The following is a 12,767-nucleotide window of genomic DNA, read 5'->3' as shown; positions in this document are numbered from 1 at the left end:
ATTATTAAATGTTTATTAAGTACTATCTATCTATACTCAGCTTCACCTGAGAAAAGGTAATACAAATACGTATCATGAGAGCGGTACTGCTGTCCCCTTATTGCAAGAGAAAACAGGAATTGAGCGCTGAGAAACTTCACGCAGGTCACAGAATAATACATACAAGAACTAGAACTTTGCTCAAGAGTCTGTGGTTCTTATCCATTAACCTATACCAGTGGTCGGCAAACTCATTAGTCAAGAGAGCCAAATATCAACAGTACGATTGAAATTTCTTTTGAGAGCCAAATTTTTTAAGCTTAAACTTCTTCTAACACCACTTCTTCAAAATAGACTCGCTCAGGCCGTGGTATTTTGTGGAAGAGCCACACTCAAGGGGCCAAAGAGCCGCATGTGGCTCGCGAGCCGCAGTTTGCCGACCACAGATCTATACTGCTTGCCTTCAGAAAAAAAAAAAAAAGTGAATTCTCATGAATTATAAATAAAATCATTACATCGTCCAATGGATGACTAAATATTGCATGTCACTCAGGCCTCGCTCACCCCAGCAGCATTCACCATGTTATTTTAGAGATGCACTCCTACTGACTGGTTCAGCACTGACTGGGGGAACACACTGAAAGCAGCAACAAACATTTTAGAAACGGGGAAATTAATTCTGATTGACTACTCAACAAAACTGAACAGTACGGTGGAAACAAAAAGGTTTCACTCATTCCCCTAGGTATAGTTTCATTCTACTCCAATACCAACAGTTTTCCACAAACTCATAACCATTCCAATTCCAAAAGACCTTGCCTTAAAATTTCTGGCCTCCCAGTCTCCCTGTAGATACTTCCCCCTTATATAAAGAACCAGAATCTATCTTCTCTCTATACTAATAAAAGGGTAATATGCAAATTGGTCATGACGCCCTCACAGTAACAACCAAACAGCAGGCTGCATGGAGCAACCAGGCCAGCAGGAGGGATGACCAAACAACTGACCAGCAGGCTGTGTGGGGTGACCAGGCCGGCAGGGGGGTTAGCAAGGGACGACCAAATGAGTGACTAGCAGGCTGCATGGGGCAAGCAGGCTGGCAAGGGGGGGGGGGTAGTTAGGGGCGACCAAGCCAGCAGAGGGGGGCAGTGAGGGGCTACTAGTCCGGCGGGGGGTAGTTGGGGTGACCAGGCCGGCGGGGGGGAGGGGGGCAGTTGTGGGCGACCAGGCCGGCAGGGAGGGGGGAGGGGCGGGCAGTTAAGGTCAATCAGGCAGGCAGGTGAGCAGTTAGAAGCCAGCAGTCCCAGACTGTGAGAGGGATGTCCGACTGCCTGAGATCGGGCCAAAACCAGCAGTCGGACATCCCCCGAGGGGTCCCGGATTGGAGGGTCCAGCCTGGGCTGAGGGGACAACCCCCCTCCCCCATGCACGGATTCTGTGCACTGGGCCTCTAGTTTTCAATCAAACGATCCCTGAAATTTATTTTTAGTTGTGCTGCTCAAGCAGAAAACTACCAGTATATCTTTAATAGCCTGGCCGGTGTGACTCAGTGGTTGAGCATCAACCTATGAACCAGGAGGTCACGGTTCAATTCCTGATCAGGGCACATGCCTGTGTGGGGCGTGCAAGAGGCAGCCAATCAATGAGTCTCTCTCATCATTGATGTTTCTTCTCTCTCTCTCTCCCTTCCTCTCTGAAATCAATAAAAGGCCAAGAAATGTAGATGATTCTTTGTGTTAAGCAAGAATTTGCTTTTACAAAAGATCTAGAAATAAAGAACTACCTGTAAATTTTTAAAAATATATTTTTACTAGAGGTCCTAATGCACGAAAAAGATGTTCAGTGTGCAATTAGCTTATTACACTTTTATTATTATAGATTGATTACAGAGAGGAAGGGATGGGGGGGGGGGGGGGAGAAACATCAATGAGAGAATCAATGATCAGTTGTCTCCCTACCACCCTACAACCGGGATCCAGCTGGCAACCCAGGCATGTGCCCTGACCAGGATTCGGATTGTGATCTTCTGGTTCATAGATCAACATTCAACCACTGAGCCATGTGGCCCAGCATGGCCTCTTTTTTTTTTTGTTTTAATCCCTTATCTGCTACAAAGATAAGATTCTGAAAAGAGTAGCAATAATCAATGAAGAGCAGTGTCCCAAAAGAAAAACAAGAATTCAGACATCACAGAGGCTCTTAAACTGTATGAATTTCAATCATTAAAAAAGATGGCAAAAAGGGCAACACAAGCAGAACATTATTACAAAAGTTATTCCTTACTAGATGATCATTCCTTATTGCTAAAAAATTGAAAAGAAAAAGGAAAGTTGTCCATGGGAGCACTCTTAAGAATATTAAACTCCATCCCAATTTTCAAAAAGTAGATTCTAATTTTACAGATATAAAAAGCAGCTCGGGAATGAAGTCATTTCTCCAGTATTTCACTACCAGAATAATGGCCAAATTACATGAATCAATGTCTTCTGATTTCTCATTTCACATAAACAAAAAGGAAGAACTCCATTTTAAAGGCAAATTGTATTTAAGAGGAAAATAGAGCACTTTTCCACCTCTTAGTCTTAAAGACTTAGATGAAGCCACACTTAGAGGAGTAGATAAAATTCTAAGATGACCTTGTTAAGCTGAATCTAGACCTTAAGTGTTCTGAAGAAATGGAAGCATTTTAAGAGAAATCAAGTCATCAAGAAAACTGAGCCCATCTCATGGTACTTGACCAAAGAAGGGAGAAGAAGAAACACAAAATATATGAACCTAGAAGCAACCAGGTTTCTAAAACCCTGCCCTACACCTAAAAGAATTGTAATCAAGTTCATAACTGGAGAAGCTTCTCTTTCTCCAAACACAGTGACTAAGAAAATTACATTTTTCAAGATCTAAATGGAGGTAGGCCCAGAACTAGATATACAGAGGGGGGAAAGTTGGAAGCATGGAAGAGACACAACAAACAAGCCCAAAGCAGGCTTGGATGGTACAAAGATGAAGCAGACATGTAAATGTACATCTGGTAAACCAGACAGAAAAAAGAGAAGCTAGGCCTGATACAAACCTCCAGTAAGGTGGTTTGAAGAAACTGACAATCCAGGAAAGAGCTTGGCAAAGTTTTGGTTTGTTCTGACTGAAGGCACAAGAAAGTCTCAAAATTTAGATCTGCAAAGGGCTGATGATTTAATCAGATTTGAACAAGTTGGAAAACTCAATATTCACTGGTGTAGGTGAGTTATATAACTAGTTGTGAACTTCTTTTATAGTGTATGCAACTGACAAATCATTTCATCCCAAGAAGTCTGCACAAGTCTCAATATCCAAACCAACCAAGAGCACACTAAAAATTAAGCATTTTGTGAACACTGACTTTTACCTACTAGAAAACAGAGTAGGAGAAAAGCAGATATAACATTTAAGGTCTTCAGGTACAGGCTTTTGCATTGCCTGGACATAGCTTAGTTTTATACCATTAACAACATCTCCTGAAAACAAATCCAATTACTTTACCACCCAGATTAATCCAATCTGTTATTTTCCCTAAACAGGGAATCTCGTTTTGACACTAAAGCATTTAAAAAATACAGTCCTATGTTTAGGACTTTAGTTACTTGGTTGAAAATAAAAACCCTCCTGCAATACCTTGAACTAAGTAGGAAAAACCTAAATGCTTATTGGAGAATCTTAGGCATGACTAGAGTAGCTTTTAACTTAAATTGCAGGTTAATTTAATATCCAGCTAAACATAAACACAAAGGATGGCCTCCTGAAAACTCTCAGCTAGACTGCTTTGAATACATCTGAACCCTGACAATATCACCCAAATTCTCGAGGTACAACTCATAGAAACAGTGGGGGGCAGTCTTAGGACCAACACCATCTTACGGACACCAATGTCATCATGGAAAAGGGCTATAAGCTTGAAGGTTAGGCAAACCCCAAGGGCATCACAAAATGTCAATCTAACCTTTAATCACAACACATTCATTTCCTCATTCAAGAAATACTGATTCATGGTAGTCACAGTAGATGTCCCACGTTTCATATTTTTAAAAAAAATGTATATAAGCAGCTGAAATTTAATTTGAGAGATTTTTAGAAGTCTAATCCCTCCCACCACTGGCATGGGGCAATTGACAAGATGATTTCTGAGGTCAAGACCAAATGCAACACTTCCTTACATGATACACTGGCAAAATTAATCAGATTTCACTATTCATTGTTTTTCTGATACTCAAAAACCTTATGTGAGTCCACCAGAGCAAATATTCCAATTTCATAAACAAGAAACTGAAACTGAGGTTCGAAGGGTCTTACCCAAAGTTAGGTGGCACAGTTACTTCTACAAGATATTTCTTCCTCAATAATAGAGAAGCCATTTTTCATTCTTCTTAGAGCAGGGGTGGGGAACTTAAGGCCCCATAAATCATTTGATCTGGCCTTGCCAAGGCACTAGGGGTGAGTTAATTAAATGTTTGATCAAATATAGCAGGCTAATTTTTTAGTTAATTGTATATGGCCCTCGAATGTTATAAATATCCAAATGGCCCTTGGCACAAAAATGGGGTTCCCCCCCTGCCTGAGAGGATCTACAAACCAGAAGAGCACACCACTACATCAAAGCAAGTCTTCTAAGGAATACTTAAGAATTAAAATCTGTACTAACCAAAAAGTCTGCCACAGGGAGAGAAAAAAAAAATCAGAAACAAAGATCTGGCCCTGCCAGTGTGCCTCAGCTCAGTGGTTGAATGTCGACCTACACACCAAGAGGTCACTTGTTCTATTCCCGGTCAGGGCACATGCCTGGGTTTCAGGCTCATTCCCCAGTGTGGACATGTATTATTGATGTTTTGAGCTCTACCTTTCCCTCCCTCAATAAAATTAATAAAAAACATTTTTTAAAAAAGAAACAAAGATCTGAGTCATAGACAAAATTAAATTGCTTTAAAAAAATAACTATGTATTCCCCAAAGAGGTAGTATGCAAAAATAAGCACTAACTTCTAGCTAATTGCATGTTTACTTAATCTTCACCTACCACACAAAACAAAGAGCAGGAACCAAGGAAGAATCATTGCAGCCACAGTTGCCTGGCATCCAATCCTCCTTCCTTTCCTAAAGGCCCTCCAAGTTTTTGTTTGAATAGCTCTTGGGAAAGCTTCTGCAACAAATTTGCTCAAGGGGTGGAACATGTGGTTTAGTCCTTAATTAATCTGCACAATCCCAAACTGTGGCTATGATGCTGGCTCTGAGTAAGCATGTGACCCAATTTTGGCCAAGAAACTGTAGAAGTCATTTGCTAGTAGCTCCTGGGGAAAAAAAGTTTTCCCGGCTCTTCTAAGCTTTGCTAAGTGGCTCTAAGATGTGAGTTGCCAACTTACTGACATTAGCCTGAAGACAAAGCTCATACATACAGAAGAGTGCAGAACTGCAGAGCCAGGGAGACTGAGCCACTGAATTCAGTCAACCTCACCCTCCAAGTGAGAAGAGCCAATCCATGTTCATACCATTGAAGCCAGCCTAACTTGTATTTTTCTGGTTATCTGCAGCCAAAACATCCTTTTACACATTAAGTAAAATTATTGTCTTCTATAAAAGCTTACAAACAGCCCTAGCCGGTTTGACTCAGTGGATAGAGCATCAGCCTGCAGACTGGGTTGTGGCCTCAATCCCCAGTAGGAGGCATGCAGGAGGCAGATGATCAATGATTATCTCTCATCAATGTTTCTCTCTCTCTCCCCCTCTCCTTTTCTCTCTGAAATCAATAAAAACATTTTTTTTTAAATTACAGAATCGCCGAAACCGGTTTGGCTCAGTGGATAGAGCATCAGCCTGCGGACTGAAAGGTCCCGGGTTCGATTCCGGTCAGGGGCATGTGCCTTGGTTGCGGGCACATCCCCGGTAGGGGTTGTGCAAGAGGCAGCTGATCGATGTTGCTCTATCATCGATGTTTCTAACTTTCTATCCCTCTCTCTTCCTCTCTGTAAAAAAATCAATAAAATATATTTAAAAAAATAAATAAATAAATAAAAATAAATAAATAAATTACAGACAGAATCTAATAACAGTATTAGGAATAACTGAGGCTACTACTGCTCCTTATGAATTTAATACAATTTAAGACAGGGTTTCTAATTGTGATCCATACTAAGGCATTTTGTACAAAGTCTTAAAGTTCAATAGTTTTTGCAGCAAGGATAGTCACAAACAAGCTCCAAAAATTGTAAAGTGCTGAAATCCCAGTCCTGTCTTCAGGTAGGATATGCTCTTGTCTGCCCGTTTGCTTATACATCAATTCACAAATTTTCAGTATGTTCAGTTCATTTTCAGTGTGTGTGTGTGTGTGTGTGTGTGTGTGTCTCCAAAATGGCCCACTGAAGTGAGACAGCTTATTATAAACAGAATTTAGCACCAAGATGTCTCAAAAATAAAGATTTAAAAGCATCATACTATTTTTCCCCTGAAAATTTTATTATACTTAGCCATTTTAGGGGAAAATTAAGTAAAGTACACACCATGAGGTTTATTCCAACTCAAGAAAAAAAAGTATAGACAAAAAATAAACTAGAATATCTTCCCTTCCTCTTCAGTACTGCCCACAGTCAGAAACATCTGAAAAATAAAACCTGATCACCAACAGTCAACCCTAACACTTGAATACTCAGTATATGCTAGCACTAAACTAAGAGCTTTGTACTAAGCTATGAATACTAATCCCCACCACTTACAGTTAAGAAAATGAAGAAGCACAATGGGGAAATATCTTGTTCCACTGTCTGTCTCCAGAAGTTTACAGCTATGTTATAGTAAGTCTAAACTCTGAACTCAGATAATCCAGCAGTAGACTCCATAAGGTTGCTGGCCTGGGGCAAATGCTATTAACAGGGAGACCAGAAACATCTTTAATATAAATAATACCAAGAGAAAGCTCTCAACATGTGGTAGGACTCAGCATGCAACTGAAGTTTCAGAAGCAGTTTTAAAATGTGAAGAGGCAAAGAAACAAGGCATAGCATAAAAAAAGAAAAACATTCACAAGCTGAGAGAAATAAGTGGTTCTACAGGTTAAGATCAAGCCCCAGGGCAGTAATGGTGAACCTATGACACGCGTGTCAGCACTGACACGCGTGTCAGCACTGACACGCATAGCCATTTCTGATGACACGCGGCCGCATGCTGAGGATGAAACATTTGCGACTAGAGTCTTAGAGTTAGTTTTTTCCTCAAAGTGACACACTACCCGAGTTATGCTCAGTTTTTTGGCGAAGTTTGACACACCAAGCTCAAAAGGTTGCCCATCGCTGCCCTAGGGGCTACTGAAGAGCTGAGCACCAGCTGACACCTCAGTCTGACCATGTGAGGCTCCTAGGATGGCCTTGTCCTAGAAGACAACCAGTGCAACCTCTCACCTGAACAAGTAGCCCCATGCAGGAGGAATTTGGAATTAGATAAGGAGAATATGTACTTTCATAATGAAGAGTCAAAAGACAAGAGACTGGAAATCAATCACCCAAGAAAATGTGGTAGGTGGGTGGTGGATTTAAGAAGCAAACACACAGGCTTGGCCAAGTATTTTCCAGTATGCATCAACCTGGATTATATTAAAATGACCTCAGTAACTTTTCACTCCCTTTCAAAAAATGTACTAGACTAGGCAAAGGAGACACAACCTGACTGAATATTGAACAAACATTGCCCTCTTGAGATTTATCAAATCAACATAAAAACAAGAACCAGCATCAGGATTTTCCTTCCCCTTTCCAAAAAAGGATGGCAAAGTCTGGCCCTACTTTGTGGAGGAGAAGGAACCATGCACTCCATTTTGTTGAATTCTGTCCACACTGAGGGGGCATCCCAACTCACTCTCCTCCAAATCCTTCCAGCTACCTTTTCTGCCCAACCAACATAATGTTCAATTTTTCAAAAGACCACAGGGGCCCTCTTCCAGGCTTGCACCTCATTTCTGACCTTCCAATGTGCTCATTTCTAGAGGTTATGAAGAAGTTGGTGAATGTCCCAAGCTATCCCCAGGCTGCAAAATGACTCCTTTTTTAGCTTTCTAGGTTAAGTACTTAATCATACAAAATACAGGAGCACCACCCAATTAAAGAGATCCCCTCAAATCCCCCCACCTGTAAATTACATTTAAATAATCAGAACTGTGAACATTCTGATTGAAATTTACCACTACTTAATGCTGCATACACTTGTGATACTACCTTGCCAATTTTATTATATCTATTTAGGGTATTCAATTATTCCTATAGTTGAATTGTATCCTCTACACCACATCCTGAAAAGGAGTAACAATGTAACTGCAGAGCACTATCCATACTCTCCTTAAATCAGATAAAAAATGTTGCTACACTACCAAATTCCACAACTTACCTTTTCTATCAGGTAAAAAGGAATGCATTTAACAAAAATAAAATACAAAGTAAGAGTAATTCAGTCTAACAATTCAGCATTTGCAAGAATGCAAGAACTTCAGGTGATATTTTTTAAAATAAATGAATATTACATTAAGTTTCTGAACAAATAAAACTAATAAATTTTTTGCAAATAAAAGTAATCAAACTGGAGATTTCAAAGTTCAGCTTCTAAGCCCATCTACTAATATGAAGAATTTGCACTAAAGAAAACTGCCAGCTTTAGTCCTAAAGAAATAGACTCTTGTAAACAACAGCACCAAAAACTAAAAAAAATAAAATAAAACTAGAACGCATTCCTATTTTTGTATGACCTGGCACATACAAGGCAATAAAAATGTGTTGCCTTCCCCTTTAAGTAAAAAAGCCAACTGCAACAAGCAAATGGATACCCCATTGTACCATCATACAACAGAAAGCTACTCAACAAAACAAAAAAGAAAAAAAGGCACTGAGCTATTTATTAATGCATGCAATGTGAACTCAATCTCAGCGAAAGAAGCCAGCCACAAAAGGCTGCATACTCTAAGATTCTATTTATGAAATTATGGGAACAGGGAAAACCATATATTCAACAATCAGATCAGCGGTTGCTTAGGGGCTCGGGTGAAGATAGAATTTCTTAACAGTGTTTGTCAAACTCAAACTTACATCTTTAAAGGGTAATTTTACTGCATGTAAGTTATACCCAAAGATATTTGAGTATTTTTAAAAAAAATGTGTTTTATGTCTTATTTCAAATTTCCCTGTCTGGATGAAACCGAGTCATCCCAGAGAATGTTCCAGACCCTCAAGCACTGATGGATGTTAGCAAACTACTCAGGAGTCAAAATTGTTGAAGGAACTCACACTGGCTGGTATAGTTCTGAGCATCAGGCAGGTTCGTACCTGGGCTGTAGGTTATGTGCAGAGGAAGCAACCAATTGATATCTCTCTCTCTCTCTCTCTCTCTCTCTCTCTCTCTCTCTCTCTCTCTCATATGTTTCTCTCCCTCCCTCCCTTCCACTCTCTCTAGAAAAATCAATGGAAAAATATCCTCAGATGAGGATTAACAATAAAATCAAAGTTGATCACTGGGGCACGTTTTAATTGTTTCCCTTTTCTTGATAAGCCTGGACTATCAGTTCCTCATTCCTTTAAATTAATATTTTACTCACCAGTTTCAGTTTACATTCTCAAAAAAATGCAAATTCTACCCACAAAATCTCACAATAGTATTTTTCTTATAGAATGCTACCATCATTTGCACATTCTTACACAAAAATAAGAATCTGAGAATCAAGTCACTCCACAGCCTATTTTGATAATTTTGAAATGCACGGAGTTCCATTACTGTTACCAGCAGCTTCTAGAAGTTTGAAAGCATTTAAGTACATCTTTGTTAAGATTAACAGTCAAATTCAAATCCTTTTTCCATAGAAACCTTGCCCCCCCCAAAATTAAACCCAAATTTCCAAATCTTCAAAATCAATAAGGCACAAAATCTCAACCCATTGTCACTAAGAGAGCACAATGGGCAAGAACGTTTCCTTTAACATATCTTCATGTCATCACAGAGGAGGAAAATTAACTCCAGAAAGGCACTACCATAAAACACAACTCTATTAACACACACTCGGATCACAGATTTCCTGTCAATAAGGTACAAGCAGATATAAGGCAGTTTTCAAGATAAATACTTGAAGTTGCTAGGGAAGAGCAGCGTGTAAAGATGGGCACAGGATTTCAATTTACTAGTTTACAACGCACTTATAAACACTACAAACGATCATGCTCTAAGTTGTCCATCACAAGAATCTTCTCCACAAGGTGCTTACAATTTTCCACTTCCACCCCCCTCCCCGCCCCTCTCTCACTGTGGCGCAAAAACCATAAACTTTCTTCCCTTGGGCGCCTTTTCCAAAGAGAAGCTCCTCTCACCCAGTGTCAGCTCAGGGCTTCTTGACCTCCGCACTATTTGACATTTGGGGCATGGATACGGGGTGGGGTGGGGTGAGGGTAACGGGACAGCCTCTAGCGAATAGGATATTCAGCAGCCCCCCTCAGTGATGACATTAAAAAAATGCCCCCAGACGCAACTAAATGTACCGGGGGGGTGGGGGGGAGCGTCAAAATAGCCCCCAGCAGAAGATCATTGAGCTAGCTAGAATACCACCATTTCCAAGTTGCAAGACACCCAGGGTTAATCTTTGGGTACGGGAGAAAACACTCCGGCAGTCTAGGTCCAGGTGTAGGTGGCCAACACACTTGGAACGCAGGCCTTTCACCCTGACGCAGGGCGCCCTTCCCCTAATCGGCAATGCAGCAAGGTTATCTTTACCTTTGTAGAGGTTGGTGACGGCGGTGGCTGCGTTTTGGAAGGGGACCCAGAGAGAAAGTCCTTGTTGCTGACACACGCGGTCTGAAAAAGTGGGAAAAGGGAGGGGGGGGGGGGGAGAACGGAGAAAGAAATGTTATTTGGGCGTCAATCATTTGGGAACGGCCATATTAGGTTTCGCCATTTTGTTCCAGGGTTTCGGGAACCCACAGTGACTGGGAGGAAGGCAGAAAAGGGGTCGCGGAGGGGTGGAAGGGGAGCCTCGGGGTCCGGGGCGCAGCCCGAGGCCCAGTCACGGCGCAGGGAGGTGCCCTGTCCCCGCCCCGAGGCCAGCTTCGGGCACAATAGGGCCGGCCCTGTCGCCTCCCTTCGCCATTTTGTGACTGGGGGCTCCTCCCCTGCCCTCCCCGGCCCGGGGCCCCCGACAGCCAGGCCTGAGGAGCTGGCGGGCTCCTCGGGGCCGGCTCCCAAGACAGACCTCCCCCGCGCCGGCCCCGGCCTCCCCCGGGCGCCCCCGCGGCCCGGCCTCCGAGCCGCCATCTTGTGAGGAGGGGGCAGCGGGGCGGCGGCCGGGCCGGGGAGGCCGCCTGGGGCCCTCGGCCGGGGGGTCGGGCCGAGGCGGCGGCGGCAAGATGGCGGCAGCGGCCCTCACCTTTGTAGAGCTGGGCCACGGCGGTGGCCGAGTTCTGGAAGAGGTGCCACAGCTTCTGTTGCTTGTGTTCGGGCTGCGCCCCGGCCGCCGCCTCCTCCTGCAGCTCCGGGGGTAGCTGCTCATCTTGCTCGGCCTCGGCCAGGCACTGCCGCTCCCACTTGGAGAACCAATGCTCGGGCCCGTGCTCCTGAATCTCTGCCTCGCCCTCTTCCTTCCGCTCCTCCATCCTCCGCGGCCTCCCGCGGCCTCGCCGCCGCCGCCGCCGCGTCCTCCTCAGGCTAGGCTCCCGCGGAAGCGTCGTCGTCAAGCGGACCGGTGGCGGGGCCCAGCGGCCGGCGGCGGCTCCTCGCGGCGGCCCGGGCCTCCTGCTCCCCGACGACCAGCGAGCCCCGCCCCGCGGCCCCGCGCAGCCCGGGACGACCCCCGCCCCGGGCCTCCCCACCCCTGGGCCCCGCCGAAGGTCGCCGAGGGCCGGAGGACCGCCGCCGCCTCTCGCCTCTAGAGTCGGAGCCCGTCTACCGTCCCCCCATGGCGCCGCGGACCGCCGCCGTAGGGCCGCCGCTGCTGACAACCGAGCCCTCCCAGCAGCCGAGCCAACGCCAATGAGCCCACACCAAAAACTAAGGAACGTCGTCGCCACCGCCGTCGACGCCTCTGCGGCTGCTTATCCCCGCCCTCCCCCGCCCACATGCTGCCTGAGAAGCACCGCCCACTCGGCCCTCCCCTGCCCAATTGGGGCGCGTCCGCTCCGAGGGTTCCCATTGGTCCGATACAACCAGTTCCGCAGGCCGGTGTCTGAATACAGCGCCGTGATTGGTTCCTCTACCTGTCTGCCTGACATAACCAATGGGCGGGGACAAGGGAGAGAACGTCGGGAAGGGTGAAGTCGTAGAAAGAGGGGGAGAGCTGACAGTGGTTGCGTCCGAGCCAAAAAAAAAAAAAAGAAAGTGCGCATGCGCATTTGCCCGCTGCCCCAGCCCCTGGGCCTCCAGCGGGCGTCACGTGACCGGCCCTGCGACCGCACCCGGGGCGGGGGTTTTTCCGGCGTTTCCAGGCCCTAGGAGACGCCAAATTGGATCCGGCCACTGCGCCGCGGGGCTGGAAGGGTGTGGTGGGTGACAGCCTGGTTAGTCCTCCATTGGGCTTCCAAAAGGAGGAGGGAAATGGAGGAATTGAATAAAACACCCAACTTCTGTCCAAGTGTGCAAAGTGCTTCACATCTGTTTATTCACTGTCCCATTAGACAAGATGGGCAAGATGAACGTCAGAGCCCAAAGAAAAATTTTCAGGTTGCAGGCCAGCGGGCCCTTCCTGTGTCCTGCAGGGCGGCCCACACCCACAGAGCTTATCACGGGGTGCGTGGGGAACTCTCTGCCACCCACCTT

The 12,767-nt window shown here is 44.8% G+C and overlaps 1 protein-coding gene across 3 annotated transcripts in view; it reads right to left on the bottom strand.

Moving 5' to 3' along the window:
• HAPSTR1 (HUWE1 associated protein modifying stress responses) overlaps nt 1-12,041 on the bottom strand; it is a 55,667-nt gene extending 43,626 nt beyond the window's left edge. For all 3 annotated transcript variants that reach the window (XM_054714722.1, XM_054714721.1, XM_054714720.1), the window contains exons 1-2: nt 11,383-12,041; nt 10,734-10,814 (exon numbers count right to left, since the gene is read on the bottom strand). In XM_054714722.1, coding sequence (XP_054570697.1) covers nt 10,734-10,814; nt 11,383-11,608 — 307 coding nt within the window. In that variant the 5' untranslated portion in view covers nt 11,609-12,041. The remainder of the gene's footprint in view (nt 1-10,733; nt 10,815-11,382) is intronic.
• Nucleotides 12,042-12,767: the final 726 nt, after the last annotated feature.

The sequence above is a fragment of the Eptesicus fuscus genome, chromosome 4 (genome assembly GCF_027574615.1).
Source record: "Eptesicus fuscus isolate TK198812 chromosome 4, DD_ASM_mEF_20220401, whole genome shotgun sequence".
In the NCBI taxonomy this organism is placed as follows: domain Eukaryota; kingdom Metazoa; phylum Chordata; class Mammalia; order Chiroptera; family Vespertilionidae; genus Eptesicus; species Eptesicus fuscus.
The sequence above is the reverse complement of the archived record's forward strand: the minus strand, read 5'-3'. Positions and strand labels throughout refer to the sequence as shown.